Source organism: Python bivittatus, unplaced genomic scaffold (assembly GCF_059951505.1).
Source record: "Python bivittatus isolate LINGU-HERP-01145 unplaced genomic scaffold, Pbiv_v1 ctg000580_np1212, whole genome shotgun sequence".
Lineage (NCBI taxonomy): Eukaryota > Metazoa > Chordata > Lepidosauria > Squamata > Pythonidae > Python > Python bivittatus.
The window spans coordinates 15,381,287-15,397,055 of record NW_028277087.1 but is presented as its reverse complement, the minus strand read 5'-3'; the positions used below and the strand labels follow the sequence as shown (position 1 = coordinate 15,397,055).

Here is a 15,769-nt window from a genome sequence, read left to right as displayed (position 1 = left end):
AGGAAATAAGACAGGCAGAAGTCAAGTTCCAGAGCAAGAAAGTTGCAAGAAAGGCAGAGGCATCATCAAAGCTTGAGAAAAGTCAAGAATCAGTCAAGAAAAGCAAACAAGCATTCACGAGAGTCCTTGTAGCAGTGACAAATAGTTTTCCAATTGGAAGAATAAGTTTTGATGGGCTGCAATCTGGCTTTTTTCATCAGCTGACTGGAATGAAGGTAAACTAGCATTCAGCAAGATGATATTACAGGTTACCTGGCGCCTTTGAACCATGTAGCCCAGGCTGCCAATCTGTGCTATGATATAGAAAGCAGGGCACAGAAATTGTGTTCTAAACAAAACCATAATTCAGTTTTCTCTGTTTACCCTCCAGACATGTTAGACTTAAATAATCCCACAATAATTACACTATATCCTCTGGTGACATCACAAGGAAGAGAGTGGAGGCGTCCCTCTTTATTTTCAGCTAACCACACTTTCTCATGGCCAAACTGACTTTAGTATTAACTAGATCATTGATCTGAAGCATTGATAATGGATAAATTCATGCTTTTTTGAATAAACTTATTTAACATTAATCACAATTTGCATCAGTCTTAACAGCGATTAAGAACTTGTTTGAACATGCTTCCAGTGTTCTCACAGCCACACTGTGGACTTGAGGTGCTTGCATGTAACCTTTAGCAATAATTATATATTACATATGAACATAGCCATAGTAAGAATCATCAGTCGCAAAACCGGCAAACAGCAAATGACAAAAAAGACTATGCTGGTACTTCCCACTATAATTCTAGTTTGGGGCCTAAATGTAGAGAGGCAGAAAACACATATTTCTGGGAAGGGTTTTCAGAATTGGGATACCGTCACAGAAAGTAGTTGACTTCTTGGCTTTTGAAGATGAAGGTGCCTACAGGAAGATCTCAGTGAATAGGTAGGCTCAGAGAAAGCAGTTCTTCATAATGAAAGCAGGCTATTTAAACTTGTTTGACACCTGCAGAGATAAGCAAAAGGGATGTCATTACACCTGTATGTGCATCCAAATATATGTGGAATGCCACTATGAAAAATTGAGTGCTAGGCTTGGATGGATTTTGGCCTAATCTTTTTTTTTTTTTTCCTTGCTGCACCACAACCATTACAGTAATGTGGGGTTGGTTCCTTGGATGCCTGTTTCATTTTTGGCTTGTTTGATGCTTTAGTCCTTTACTTCAAGAATGTGCTGCTGCATATTTCAGCATTTGTAAGTTTGCTTTTCCTTTCAGTAACGGGGCCACTGTCAGAGTTACAGATTGCGTACGTTTGCAGAGAGACATTACAGGTAATTTTATCTATCTATCTATCTATCTATCTATCTATCTATCTATCTATCTATCTATCTATCTATCTATCTATCATATTTATATAGCTGCCCATCTCTCACAAAGTGACTCTGGGCGACACACAACAATTAAAAAGAATAAATACATAAAAACTACATATAAAAAAACAGTAAAAACACCCAAAACAGGAGGGGATAAAATTAATAAGAGAACCATTGCAAAATTTCTCCGGTCCCCTGGGAGCCCCAGGCCTGATCACATAGCCAGTTCGTGAGGGACTTGTGGAATGTTAAGAGGGATGGAGCTAATCTCGCTTCTGGGGGGAGAAGATTCCACAAGGCGGACGCCATGGCAGAAGGCTGGCTTCCTGGGACCCACCAAAGGTAATTCTCTGGCAGACGGGACCTGTAGCATGCCTTCTGTGCCGGACCTGATGGGATGGGCAGATGTAATCAGGGAGAGGCAGTCCCTCAGGTAACCTGGCCCCATGCCATGAAGGGCTTTAAAGGTTTGCCTTAGGCCACCAAGTCACTTCTTTGGGCTGAGCTGTGATTTAAACTGGGGGGGGGGGATATAGTTCATACTCTGTCAGGTATTGCTCTGTGCTAATTGAAAACAAACAGGCATCGTGCATGTCTTTTAAAGTATACATTTCAAAGCAAACAGCTACTTCTAAAGTGATATCTTGAATCAGTTCCCTAACAGCTGCTGCTTCTTAATTTTCATGTGAAACAGTGAAATGAGGGACAACATGGATAAAGTCATAAGAATAACAAAGATAAGGCTTAATATATCTGTGTTTCTACATGGTTATCTGGATAGGATTGGTGTGGTTTCAGTCTCTAGAATCTCCAGTTCAGAGATGTTCATCTGAGAAGAATGAGAAAAAATTGTGGTGGAAACGATGTTACAATAGATATTCCCAGACAGGCTGGCTGGGTAGAAGACAGCTCTGTTTGATGTGCTACTGAATAAATCTCTGTTGTAATATAAATGTAAGGAGGCTCATGGAGACCACATTTAGAACTATCTAGTTTTAAGCAGCTAGATTGCTCTAGAAAAAAACAATTTTGAACAAATAAATATCTGCCTATAATTGAGGAAAAAAGAGCCCTTTACTGCTTTTTAAAAAATATAACACAAGCATTTGTATAAAGGTGATATACAACATATTGCTGATTCTTAGTGCAGAAGACCTTAATATAATTAAAGAAAATAGTTTTGACAGATATGTGTCTTTGTAGAGAATAGAATTCTGGACTTCATAATTTTAAACCTGCACCGAGTGAAGTCTTATTTTTATAGATTAATAAGCATATAGGTCATGTGCCACCTCCATGATTTTTTAATATATTTATGTATGTGTATAAGAAATGCTTGTCATGATGGTACTGGTGTGTTGATTGGGGATGTAAATGTATGTGTACTTCTGTATGCAGATAATGCTATGTTGTTGATTGAGAACCCAAATATTTGCAGCAAATAATGGATTGTAGGATACAGTGAGAAGTATCAGTGTAAAAACTGTTTACATCAAAAACAAAGGTAGTTGTATTTGACAGGGAAAATCAAGTGAATGATTGTTAGTTACAGATAGCAAAAAACTAGAGCAGAAAGATGAATTTGTATATTTCAATACATTGTTTACTAAAGATGGGAACACTGATGGAAAAATTCTAAGAGATGCAGATATTGATTAAAAAGGCAATGTGAGATGTGTGATGTGAGGCAAGAATGTTAGTCAAAAGAAGGAAAATGGCTAGGAAGAGAGAAGTGAGAAGTTTAAAGAACAAAAGATAGTGTATGAAGCAACGTAGGAATGTGGTAGAAGCAATGATGGAAAGCTAAGGAGTTGCATAGTGAATTAAGTTGATAACTAGTTTTAGCTATATTTCCTTTTCTTTCTTCAAACCTTTAATTTGTTTGGCTTAGTATTTCTTACTCTTTTTCTGTGTTCTGTATAGCATTGCTTGCCCCCTAAGGGAATAGTGTGTGTATGAGTATATGTGGGCATGTATGTGTGAATGGCTGATTATGCAAATAGGGAGGAGTATGTAAGCTTACAATTTACAGGATTTTTTCCCCTTGAGACACTACTTAAAAGAAAGAGTCAAGTTTCTGTCACTCAAATTTTGTAGTCCAGAGCCTTCTCTGGAATGGTGCAATCTTGAATTCTCCTACCTTATTTTGTGCTGTGTGTAGAATGATCCTAAATCTTGTTCAAAGAAAACTCAACATTTCAAGTGTGATTGAAAATTCAAATGGTGCTTTCCCATTTATAAAAAAAGGCTTTGTCTATAAAAACATTTTAAAAATAATTTGTAAACCACAAATCAGTCTTGTCTTGCTGCACTTACGTTAATTAGGTGCCTGGAAGGATATGAAAATAGTATCAGCTACATCAAGTATATTAGGACTATATTTAACATGAAGTTTTGGCACTTAGCGTAACAATACTTGGCAACAATTGTAACAAGTTATCTGCAACAAATAGACAGCTTGAGCTTTTATGTGACCATGTAGAAATGTCTTATGCCAGTAATGAATGAATAGGAACCACTTACTCATAAACACTTGGATTGAACAACTTCTTCCTGCCCAAGAATGCGTAATGGCTAATTTTCAAATAATCACACTGTGCCACATTTTTCTACAGCCATTGCCTAAGCAAAGAAGTTCTGATGATTTTCATTTTGGGGCCAGTAATATTCTTACTGCTGCAGTTATTCTCAACATCAAGTTCCTTTCTTTGTTATCAGAAATGTTGGTAATCTTATTAATACTGATTTAGGAGTAAGTGACTCCTTTTCCTTGAATTTCTTGAATAGCTTTTTCCAGTCTCCTTTACGATTACCTAATTTGTCTTTTCTCTTTATCAAACCTGCTGCTTTCTAGATATGTTGGAAGAGAGTTTCACCACACCCAGCCAGTAGGGACGATCACCACATTACTGGGGATGATAGCAATTGTAGTACCACCATTGTCTGGAGGCAGGAAGTTACAATTAATCCCTAAACTTGTTGGATACTATTTTTTAAAAAAATCATACTTTAGATTTTGTTCTAAGCTGCCAGGAGAGTTGGCAACACACACATTTAAATCATCATCATCATCACCATCACCATCATCATCATCATCCTGCCTTATTGTACAGGTAGCTTTAGATGTCTTTAATTCTAATATAAATTACATCCTTATACTAGCCGCTTCTGTTTCTGATTTTATTCTTCAGGGACTTGCTTATTTGCACATGAAAGGCAAAATGCATCGGGACATTAAGGTATGTGACTCTTTAAGAAGAATCTTTTGCTTTTGGCCAAGAGGTGAGAGATCTATGGTTCTCCAGATGCTGGAGGACAGTGCCCAACATCCTTTATTATTGTTCCTGTAGACTGTTAGGAGTTATAGTTCATCAACATCTGGATAGCCACCATTTCCCTGTGTTTACTCTAAAAAATAGTCTCTACAGGAAGGTAAATAACCTACACTTTTGAAAACTTTTTGTATTTTAGGGTGCAAATATTCTGCTGACTGACCATGGAGACATCAAGCTAGGTGGGTGACCTAACTTTCTATAATCTTCTTTAATATACTGTAGATATTTTGAATTTCAACACACTACATTTTTTACTGCATCTCTCAGAACTCCTAACCATTGGCCATGCTGGCTGGTCCATGCTGGCTTATGAGAGCTGTAATTCAAGCATTTGGAGGACATCAGTTTGACTTTCAGTGGCCACATACATTTTTTCCATGCCAAGGCTTTATCTCACAGTAATCTGAATTCAAGCTCCAGAATGTTCGATAATGGGAAACTGAGTCTAAGATGTTGTGCTGTTCTGGAGGCAAGAAGAAAGCTAAGGGAAATTTAGCCATATTCTATGAATGTCTGAGACTTAAGAGGGCATTGGGAAGAGCATCATTTTCTTTTGAGCTCACAGTCTGTCCCAGATGCAGCATTTATGCTTAATACTTGTGAATTAAACAGTGCACAAAATTGTGGCAGGTGCTTATATGGCCTCTTGGCCAAAATAACCAGAAAGCACTGCACTGTCTCAGTGAAGCCTCTCTCCAATTTTAAACTTGCTTCAATTCTGCTATATCCTATACCAAATGTCTGTAACTCTAGTCTCATTCATTTACTTGCTAAGAATGATTTGTGTAGCAGAATCAGGAAGTAAAGCTTTTATTCCTGGCACTGGCTCTAGATGAACTCTTAAGCACTATCTACTTAACTGAAGGGTTTGGCATTCAGATGCCCCAGATGAGAAACAAGGATCTAAATAATATTTTCTTGGATTTATGTATGAAATGGAAGGCAGCTTCTAGAAATGTCTTCAATTTTTTCTTCTGCAGCTGACTTTGGCGTAGCAGCAAAAATAACAGCCACGATCGCAAAGAGGAAGTCATTTATTGGCACCCCTTACTGGTAATAAGTTCCTTGGGATTATTTAAACAAGGGCCGGTGACCTTGAACCAGGGTTTCCTGGCTGTGCTATAAAGAATCTGAAATAGAATTGTTCAGCTAAGGATATGGTATGTTGGAAACAGCAGGTTGTAGACTATTACATCCATCTATATAGTTGTTGGATAGACATGTCTCTGTGTGGAATGCCTTCTGCCGTACACAACTTTTGGTTCACCAAAAGTATCTGGTCAAGCAAGGAGGGTAACATGGAGCCAGGAATACATGGGTCTCAGTTGCAATAATTTTCACAATCCAGGAAGTATATTTTGCTGTGGTGGGTGTACATGAATCTCATCTCATACACAGCACTGTTCACATGCTTAGGCAGCGGATGTAGCAAAAGAAACAGCTATAAGTGAGTTTTGGAATACTCTTTGTTTGTCTGGAATACAAACGTTAATGTACAGGCCTACAGTCAATGATCAATCTAATGAACAAACTGCAACAGGTAGCCAAAAACACTGTTCTGTGAATTGGTTGTTCTAAATGTGAGAATTCTACCTTACTATAAACAAACTCACATATATAAATCTGATAAACAAACAAACCTTCTAGTCTTCATGATCACAGAAGTATGTTTGAATTTGCTTGCAAATAGTCTTTATTTATGGAAAGGCTGATCTTACATGCTTTTGAACTGGCCAGATTGTCAAGACTTGAAACTTGAGAATTATCCCCAGAATAGTGTCTGTCGTTTTTTTCAGTGCTGTCTCAGGCTGCATTCCTTAAGTTCCATGACTGTTGAATCAATATCAACAGCATTGAGTTCAGGCCTGCACAGCTTGTGACCCATGAAGTAAAAAATGTCTCTCATCAGCTCACTTGGAACTTGAGAAACCTGCTTTTAGCTGGCTGAGTTTAGGAAACCATGATGCATGACAGGTTCATTTGGCTTGATGCGTTGTAAAAAAATGCAGGCTGTTTTAGTGTAACAGACCACATATGCTCATAATATGCTGCTCAGTGAGTCGAGGGTGTTAGAGAATGATTGAACTGTTCTTGCTCTCTAATGGTAGTATTACTTCTCTGGTTAAGGATGGCTCCAGAAGTGGCAGCTGTAGAAAAGAACGGTGGCTACAACCAACTCTGTGACATCTGGGCTGTGGGCATAACAGCAATTGAGCTTGGAGAGTTGCAGCCACCCATGTTTGAACTTCATCCCATGAGGTCTGTAGATAGATTCCTCTCCATTGTAACTTTGCAAGAGTTAAGACAAGGGAAGAGTATTACCAGGAAAACTGTATTTTCAAAACTTGTTTACTTCTCATTTTCAGGGCTCTCTTTCTAATGTCCAAAAGCAACTTTCAGCCTCCAAAGCTAAAGGAAAAAACTAAATGGTAAGTCTGAGTGGTCCTCCTTTTTTGTGAATGGCCTACCAAAAGTTTGAGGTAGGTTAAAATATCTCATAAAAGTCTTTTATGCTGAGGAATGGGCCATGACTGGAGCAAGAATATGGGAAAAAATGCTATGCATTCTTCCCTATGCTGAAAATTAGATGTCTAAGAATAATATTCCAATCTGCTTTAGTGTTCTATGAGAGTGGCTGATACATTTCAATCTAATACCCTTCAGTTTGCTGGGTATTAGGTTTCAAAATTTTCATCATCAATCCTTGGTCATGTTGAGTGGTGATTATGGGAGCTGTAGATTGACTTATCTGAAGGGTGCCTTTTTGGGGAAAGCTGAGCCTAAGTGTGCCTTGAAAAATTAAGATTAAATTGCCTAGTATCTCCTACTAGAGCACGATGGCTGCTTTGAGCATTGATCACTTCCCTATTCAGTGACAGTATATGGATATTGACTTTGACATCATGATAGAGGAGAAAAGAAACATACTAAGATTCTTTAATGTCAGTGCTTGACAACCATTTCAGGCACCAGGCATCCTGACCTAGATAATCTCACTAGATCTGGCAATCACACCTTCAATAATCTAGTGTATGCTGAAATTTTACAACATTAGGTGGTCTTGTAAGGTTTCTGCCATTACAGAAAATTAATTTGGGGGGCCACAAATGATTTCCAGAGGTGTTAAAGATGGCATGCAAGCTTTGTATTAGACTCTAGCTTACCAGGTGTGAGAGTATCCCCAGAAGTATTGCCATTTTCCCAGAATGCACTGCTGAAAGGGAGAGCAGGATACCTTGAAAAGAATGCTGTAAGAGAGCAAGGAAGTTATTTGGTTTGCTGTTCTTGGATAGACAGATTCTTCAATTGAGCTTTCTCAATTCTAATCCTGATTTTGGATAGCCTTCCAACCCATTCCCACTCTAACACCCTTCACGTACAGATATATTCACCTTTGTTTTATGAGTAATCAGATAATGAGATAGGTAATGCTCCTAACTAGTTATAAGAACAATGAAAAACATAGTGTCGTGCCCAAAGGAATGGTGTTCAAATATGTCTCAGCCCCTGTTGCTCTCATGTATTGGAAAAGGTATGTGTATAAATTAAACATGAAAATGCTATTTGAAGGTAGCTTGTCTTTCCTTTTGAGTTGTGGTTCCGTATGAGAACTCTGGAGGAAACGAATTATCGAGACCCATTTCAGTCGAGTTTCAGGCCAGGATTTAGTACTAAGACAGCCTTGGTCACGCTTGTCGGTGACATGTGGCAGAACCAGGATGGCCCTGGTGCATCTATCCTTGTGCCCCTTGATCTCTCAGTGGCTTTCAGTACCATTGACCATGATGGTATCCTTCTAAGCCAGCTCCATGCAAATTAACAGAATAATAGTGGAAATAGATACTGTATGGTTTTGTGATTGCAAAAAAATATTACTACAATGCTGGAAGAATTTTCTTTTTATCAAGTATACAATGGTCTGAAGAACTCACCTCTCTTCTTCCTATATTGAAACAATGATTGTACTTCAGGAAATCTTATTTGGAGGAGTATAGAAATTTGGGGGGGGGGTGTATAGATATATAGATATATTTATTTCCCCTTTTTATTGTCAAGGTGACTTAAATGTAAATAATTTAATTGTGTTGCATGATACAAATACAGGTGAAACTTGAAAAATTAGAATATCGTGCAAATGTTCATTTATGTCATTATGGCAACTCAAAAGGTGAAACCAATATATGAGATAGATGCATTACATGCAAAGCGAGATATGTCAAGCCTTACTTTGGTATAATTGTGATGATTATGGCGTACAGCTTATGAAAACCCCAAATTCACAATCTCAGAAAATTAGAATAGTGTGAAAAGGTTCAATATTCTAGGCTCAAAGTGTCCCACTCTAATCAGCTAATGAATCCATAACACCTGCAAAGGGTTCCTGAGCCTTTAAATGGTCTCTCAGGCTGGTTCAGTAGGAATCACAAGCATGGGAAAGACTGCTGACCTGACAGTTGTGCAGAAAACCATCATTGACACCCTCCATAAGGAGTTGTTGTTCAGTCGTTAAGTCATGTCCGACTCTTCGTGACCCCATGAACCATATTGCGCCAGGCCTTCCTGTCCTTCACTGCCTCCCTGAGTTTGCTCAGTTTCATGCTCATTGCTTCAGTGATGCTATCTAACCATCTCATCCTCTGCTGTCCTCTTCTCCTTTTGCCTTCAATCTTTCCCAGCATCAGGGTCTTTTCCAAAGAGTCCTCTCTTCGCATTAGGTGAGCAAAGTATCTGAGCTTGAGCTTCATTATCAATCCTTCCAATGAGCAGTCAGGGTTGATTTCCTTTAAGATTGACTGGTTTGACCTCCTAGCAGTCCAGGGGACTCTTAAGAGTCTTCTCCAGCACCACAGCTCAAAGGCATCAATTCTTCGGCGCTCAGCCTTCTTTATGGTCCAGCTCTCACAGCCATACATTACTACTGGATCCATAAGGAGGGAAAGCCCCAAAAGGTAATTGCAAAAGAAGTTGGATGTTCCCAAAGTGCTGTATCAAAGCACATCAATAGAAGGTTATGTGGAAGGGGAAAGTGTGGTAGAAAAATGTGCACAAGCAGCAGGGATGACCACAGCCTGGAGAGGATTGTCAGGAAAAGGCCTTTCAAAAGTGTTGGGGACTTTCACAAGGAGTGGACTGAGGCTGGAGTTAGTGCACCACACACAGACGGATCCTGGACATGGGCTTCAAATGTCGTATTCCTCTTGTCAAGCCGCTCCTGAACAACAAACAACATCAGAAGCATCTTACCTGGGCTACAGAAAAAAAGAACTGGCCTGTTGCCCAGTGGTCCAAAGTCCTCTTTTCTGATGAGAGCAACTTTTGCATCTCATTTGGGAACCACGGACCCAGAGTCTGGAGGAAGAATGGAGAGGCACACAATGCACGATGCTTGAAGTCCAGTGTGAAGTTTCCACAGTCTGTGTTGATTTGGGGAGCCATGTCATCTGCTGGTGTTGGTCCACTGTGCTTCATTAAGTCCAGGGTCAATGCAGCCGTCTACCAGGAGATTTTGGAGCACTTCATGCTTCCTTCCGCAGACGAGCTTTATGGGGATGCTGACTTCATTTTCCAGCAGGACTTGGCACCTGCCCACACTGCCAAAAGTACCAAAACCTGGTTCAATGACCATGGGATTACTGTGCTTGATTGGCCAGCAAACTCGCCTGACCTGAACCCCATAGAGAATCTATGGGGCATTGCCAAGAGAAAGATGAGGGACATGAGACCGAACAATGCAGCGGAGCTGAAGGCCACTATTGAAGCATCCTGGTCTTCCATAACACCTCAGTAGTGCCACAGGCTGATAGCATCCATGCCACGCCGCATTGCGGCAGTCATTGCTGCAAAAGGGGCTCAAACCAAGTACTGTGTACATATGCATGCTTATACTTTGCAGAGGTCCGATATTGTTCTATTTCCAATCCTTGTGTTATTGATGTCATGTAATATTCTAATTTTCTGAGATTGTGAATTTGGGGTTTTCATAAGCTGTACGCCATAATCATCACAATTATACCAAAGAAAGGCTTGACATATCTCGCTTTGCATGTAATGCGTCTATCTCATATATTGGTTTCACCTTTTGAGTTGCCATACTGACATAAATGAACATTTGCACGATATTCTAATTTTTCGAGTTTCAACTGTACACCTGTAAGAACAGTTTTGTTTAGTGTATTATAGATGTATATTTTTGTAGATTGTCTCCTATTGTTTTTGTATTTCTTTTATCAAATATTAATACATAGTTGCAATTAACACACAATAAAGATATCCTTTGATAAAAATAAGAGCCTGTGTGAATAAGTAGTACCACAGAAATGCTCTGTGTAAGTGGTCCATTCAGTACTTCTGCTTATCAGCCTTCTCCAGTTGAATGCCCTCCATGTTATGTTCAGCTGCAACTTTCACTATCCCCTAATTAAGTTGGTAAGGAAACACCTTAAAGATCTCAGATAGGAAGGATAGGAAAAGGTAGCAAATATTGTGAAGAATTCTGAGCTTGATGGTTCAGTATTCTTATGAACAGTGTCATATGATCAACTGAAAGATATAGATATAGATTAGATACAGATATACATATACATATACATATACATATACATATACATATATGTACATGTATAGATTAATTATGTGCCATCAAGTCAGTGTCAACTCTTAGCGAGCAGATAAATGGATTTTCTCCAGGAACTGAAACAATATGTAAAAGAAATTACAACAGTCTGTATTCATTATGGGCTAATAACGCATTGCTTTCATTCTTTACTTCATACCCATTAACTGAACTATTTTAGTAGGTTCAACTATTAGGATCAGGGATGAGTAACTTACAACTCTATGACTGCATGTGTCCCTCATCCTAAGCCCATGCTTTGGTCAGTCTAATTTCAAAGTCCCTCTTCAAGGAATTAGTTCACACCTATAGTAAGAGTTCCCAGCAGCCTCTGGAAGAGGGAAAAAAAAGGCATCAGGAAGAGAATAGCTATCCCCAGCTACCTTTGTCTCTGGGATCGCATCATACTTCTTGTAGTCCTACCCACAACTGGGTTCAGCATATTATACCTGATGGAATGTGAACCTCAATTGATCACCCCGACTTTGATTAAGAAAAAAGTCAAGTCCCATTACTTTAATCTTCCCATACTTGGCACCCTGCAGATATAATTGGATTACAATTTTCATAATTCCTAGCCAGAGTGGTCATTGCTGATGTTGAATTGGAATGCTGAGAATTGTCCGGCACATCTGGAGAGTCTTAGTCTGGGAGAGGCTATACTTGCTATTTCCATTTATGGCAGTTTGAAGTTATTTAATCCATTATACATTAGTTCTGTATTAACTACCACATTTGATAAAAATTGCATCTTTCATTTTCTTTATAGGTCATCAACTTTCCATAATTTTGTCAAAGTAGCACTTACAAAAAATCCAAAGAAGAGGCCAACAGCTGACAGGCTTCTGACAGTAAGTATGTTTCTTTTTCTTTAGAGGGTTAACACTAAAGTCCCATCACCACTAATGGGGTAAATGTTCAAGCTTTCAGTAGATCAGGAGGCCCTGCACATACTTTTTAAAAATACTATAAAATATGACAACTATTAAAGAAATTTCAGGCATGCAGAAGTCTCTTGTTTCTATAATAAATACTTCTGAGTTAAGACTGTTCTAATATGTGCCTAGCCTGGTACATAAATTGTGCTTTTTAAATATTGATGAAATTAGATTTCTTTTTTAACAAAAAAAAAAATTCCTGGAAATCACAGAAAGAACCACACTTCTCATATTTATGGGGAGATTATGTACATTAGAATTATGGAATGTTTGTAGCACGTTACCTCTTACATACATGCTTAAATGAAAAAGATTACAGAAACTGGATTGCTAGTGGGGTTCTTTTTAGACTGAATGGCTTGTGGGTTGCATTGAGCATGGAATGTTGTCTCCAAGAGTCTTAGTTGCTGCTAATTCTGCTTAACAGGAGAGGCAATTTTTTTAACCCATGCTTCAACGTGCATTACAAAGATTTTGGACCTGTTCTCTTACACTTTTATATATATATATATATATATATATATTTTAGCATAGCTTTGTTGGGCAGCCTGGTCTTTCTCGGTCTCTGGCTGTTGAGCTCTTGGACAAAGTGAACAATCCTGATAACCACCCCCATTACAGTGAGGCAGATGATGATGATTTTGAGGTGAGTTCTCCTTCCTAGCCATTTCCTCATCTTATTTTTAATTCTGGAAGAAATGGAAAAGCTGTGTGCCAGCTAGGCTATTTCATTCTCAGGGGTTGATACGGGGACGCTTACACAAGGAATGCTCCTTGGCTATTAGAATGTGCTCTGGGGAGGTCTGATCTTGAAGATGATTTGAAGGCTTGAACTGGTACAGAATGCTACTGTTTGGTTGCATAAATTATAGATTCTTGAATGTTCTACTACATATTATTAAATATTAATAACACATCAGGGGCAAATATTGAAAAATCCTCTGATATGAAATTATCCAGTTCCAAGGTCCAATTGATCTCTTTTCTTAAAATTTTTCAGTTTTGTCCTGCCCCTCATCCTGTTTTCAGAGCCCCAGTCTTTAATCTGACAACTTGTATGGTTTCTTTAAAAATGTAAATTTTGCTTCACAGACATTATATAAATTAGCATCAGACTATTACAGGTAGTGAAATGTCTTAGATTGTATTTATTTCATGCAAAACATTTTAAAAGTCTTTTTTCTATTTTAAAAATATTTATTTAGGTTTTTTTAATTCTACAAAGTTAAAAGTATTATGTAAAGCATTATAAAACCAGGAACTTCAGTGAACTCTTGGAAAGTTTGTACAAACCACAGGTAGAAAAAAATCCCAGCTGCAAAAACATGTGAGTGTTGGGATTGTGGAAGAAATTCTTTTTAAGTTCAGGAGGAGCTCTGAATGTCTGCTTTTCTGAATCCTGTAGCCACACCCAATTATTCGCCACACGATTCGCTCTACCAACAGAAATGTCAGAGCAGAAAGGACAGCATCTGAAATAAATTGTGAGTTTCCTGTATATTTTAAAACTAAAATATTCTTCCCCTGTCAAACACCAAGTTAAATTGAGGTGTTCATCTTTGAAGCAGTCTTTCCCACTCTAGTATCTTCTAGATCTGATGGTTTACAACTCTCAGCATCCTTTCTAAGTTCAGGAAGGGTGTTCTGAAGAATAGAATAAAATAAAATATGCTAAATTGAGTTGAGACTATATCCTTGGCAAGTTTCTTTGACTGTTTTCTAGGGTCTCCAAGAAAAAGGGGGGGGGAGATACTGATTCTGTCTCCCAACTGGCACTGGACTTCCTCAATCATTCTGGCCTTTCCAGAAAGTTCCATGCTTAGTTTACATGGGCAAAATCTTGAAAAAAAATGAACAGTGTTTGTTCACTATAAATTCATTTATGCTTGGTTTGTTGCATCAGAAAGAGGAACCACACCCATTGAAAATGCTTCATACACCAGGAGCAACCTTGCTGTTTGTTTTGTCCAAATGTTTACAATAATATCAATATTACCCCAGAAAATTGGTATTCTGACATTTGCAAAAAACCCCTGTTGTTAAAATCCTCTTCACATCATTTCACCATTTATAAGTATTCCATTCCGTGTGTGTGTATGTGCACCGACACGTCTTTGACTCAGTCTTGATGCCTGGTTGTTGCCTGGATAACTCCATGCCATTTGCTTGGCAATATTTTCAGTAGTGGTTTGCCACTGCCTTCTTCCTAGGGTTGAAAGAGGGTGACTGGCCCCAAATCATCTGGTTAGCTTCATGCCTAAGGGAGGACTGGAACTCAGTCTTCTGCTTTGTAGCCTGATGCCTTTAATCATTACACCAAACTGATTCACTATTCTACAACATACTGTTCCGTATTAAAAAAAGAAAAGAAAATCCTGAGGGAAACCAACAAATCAATTAATATAAAATACCAATTATTTTAATATGGAACAGTATATTCTAGTTTCCTTAGTAATATGATGTAAGGAGACAAGAATCACAAACCTCATATTTTAATTGATATTTTAAAGGAGAATAGTTGGCGTTAAAAATGCTGATTCTTGTCGGAATGAAGACTTCTAGAAGTTTGACATACTTGAGCTTTTAATAGGATGGGTTCTTTTGTAATATTGTGTGTGTGTGTGTGTGTGTACTTTTGAAAGGACATGATACTGAGAATGTTTTAAAATCTACTGCAGGAGAATGTCATGTTTAAGTAAAATTGTAAATGTCCATGTTTTACAGTTGACAAGTTGCAGTTTGAACCACCTTTAAGGAAAGAGACAGAAGCCCGGGATGAAATGGTATGAACTGACTAATTTTTCCTCCCTCTGCTCTCTCTGTAATTTTAATTTGCAGCAACTCCTTCCAGATATTCTTTGATTCTAATGAGTAGTGTATCGTAATACATTTAATATGGAAAGAAGGGTTGGTCAGATTTATTAGATTAGAGATGAATAATTAAGATTCTCTTTTATTTTGGTGTCACAAAAGTGGCTAGGGAATTCTGGGAGTTGAAGACCACACATTTAAAGTTGCTGAGGTTGAGAAAGACTGATCTAAAATATATTCTGTAGTTGTGGCCGGACTCCAGTTGTGTATGTCATTGCTACTCTGCTAAGGCATCCAGAACATCAAATGATTAATGGAGTTATCAGTTTCTTTCCCTTCCCCTATATCTTCTTAAGACTTCAAAGAATTTGAGCCTTACGTCCTGTATTTCAAATGGTATTTCCTTAAAGCTTAGGCTATAACATGTAATATAAGTAAATATAAAAATATATTGTTGTTAACTACAGGTAGTCCTCATTTAACAATGGTAATTGGGACTGGAATTTCCATCACTAAGTGATGTGGTTGTAAAGTGCAATGTCACGTGACCCCCTTTGCTTAGTGACGACAATCCTAGCACTCCCCATTGCTGTCATTCATTGAATCCCACCGGTTGTTAGACAAGAATCCATCCTGATCCAAGCCATTCCCAGCTTGGTCCCTCCCAGCCCCAAGCCTCAGTAAGGTAAGTGACTGCGTCCTCTGCCTCTTC

The 15,769-nt window shown here is 38.4% G+C and overlaps 1 protein-coding gene across 2 annotated transcripts in view; it reads left to right on the top strand.

Moving 5' to 3' along the window:
* The window catches only part of MAP4K5 (mitogen-activated protein kinase kinase kinase kinase 5), a 90,756-nt gene that overhangs the window by 42,525 nt on the left and 32,462 nt on the right, over positions 1 to 15,769 (top strand). For both annotated transcript variants that reach the window (XM_088149643.1, XM_088149642.1), the window contains exons 6-15: positions 1,263 to 1,318; positions 4,552 to 4,599; positions 4,832 to 4,874; positions 5,676 to 5,748; positions 6,823 to 6,954; positions 7,062 to 7,124; positions 12,078 to 12,159; positions 12,776 to 12,892; positions 13,652 to 13,730; positions 14,971 to 15,029. In XM_088149643.1, the coding sequence (XP_088005769.1) occupies positions 1,263 to 1,318; positions 4,552 to 4,599; positions 4,832 to 4,874; positions 5,676 to 5,748; positions 6,823 to 6,954; positions 7,062 to 7,124; positions 12,078 to 12,159; positions 12,776 to 12,892; positions 13,652 to 13,730; positions 14,971 to 15,029 (752 nt within the window). The remainder of the gene's footprint in view (positions 1 to 1,262; positions 1,319 to 4,551; positions 4,600 to 4,831; positions 4,875 to 5,675; positions 5,749 to 6,822; positions 6,955 to 7,061; positions 7,125 to 12,077; positions 12,160 to 12,775; positions 12,893 to 13,651; positions 13,731 to 14,970; positions 15,030 to 15,769) is intronic.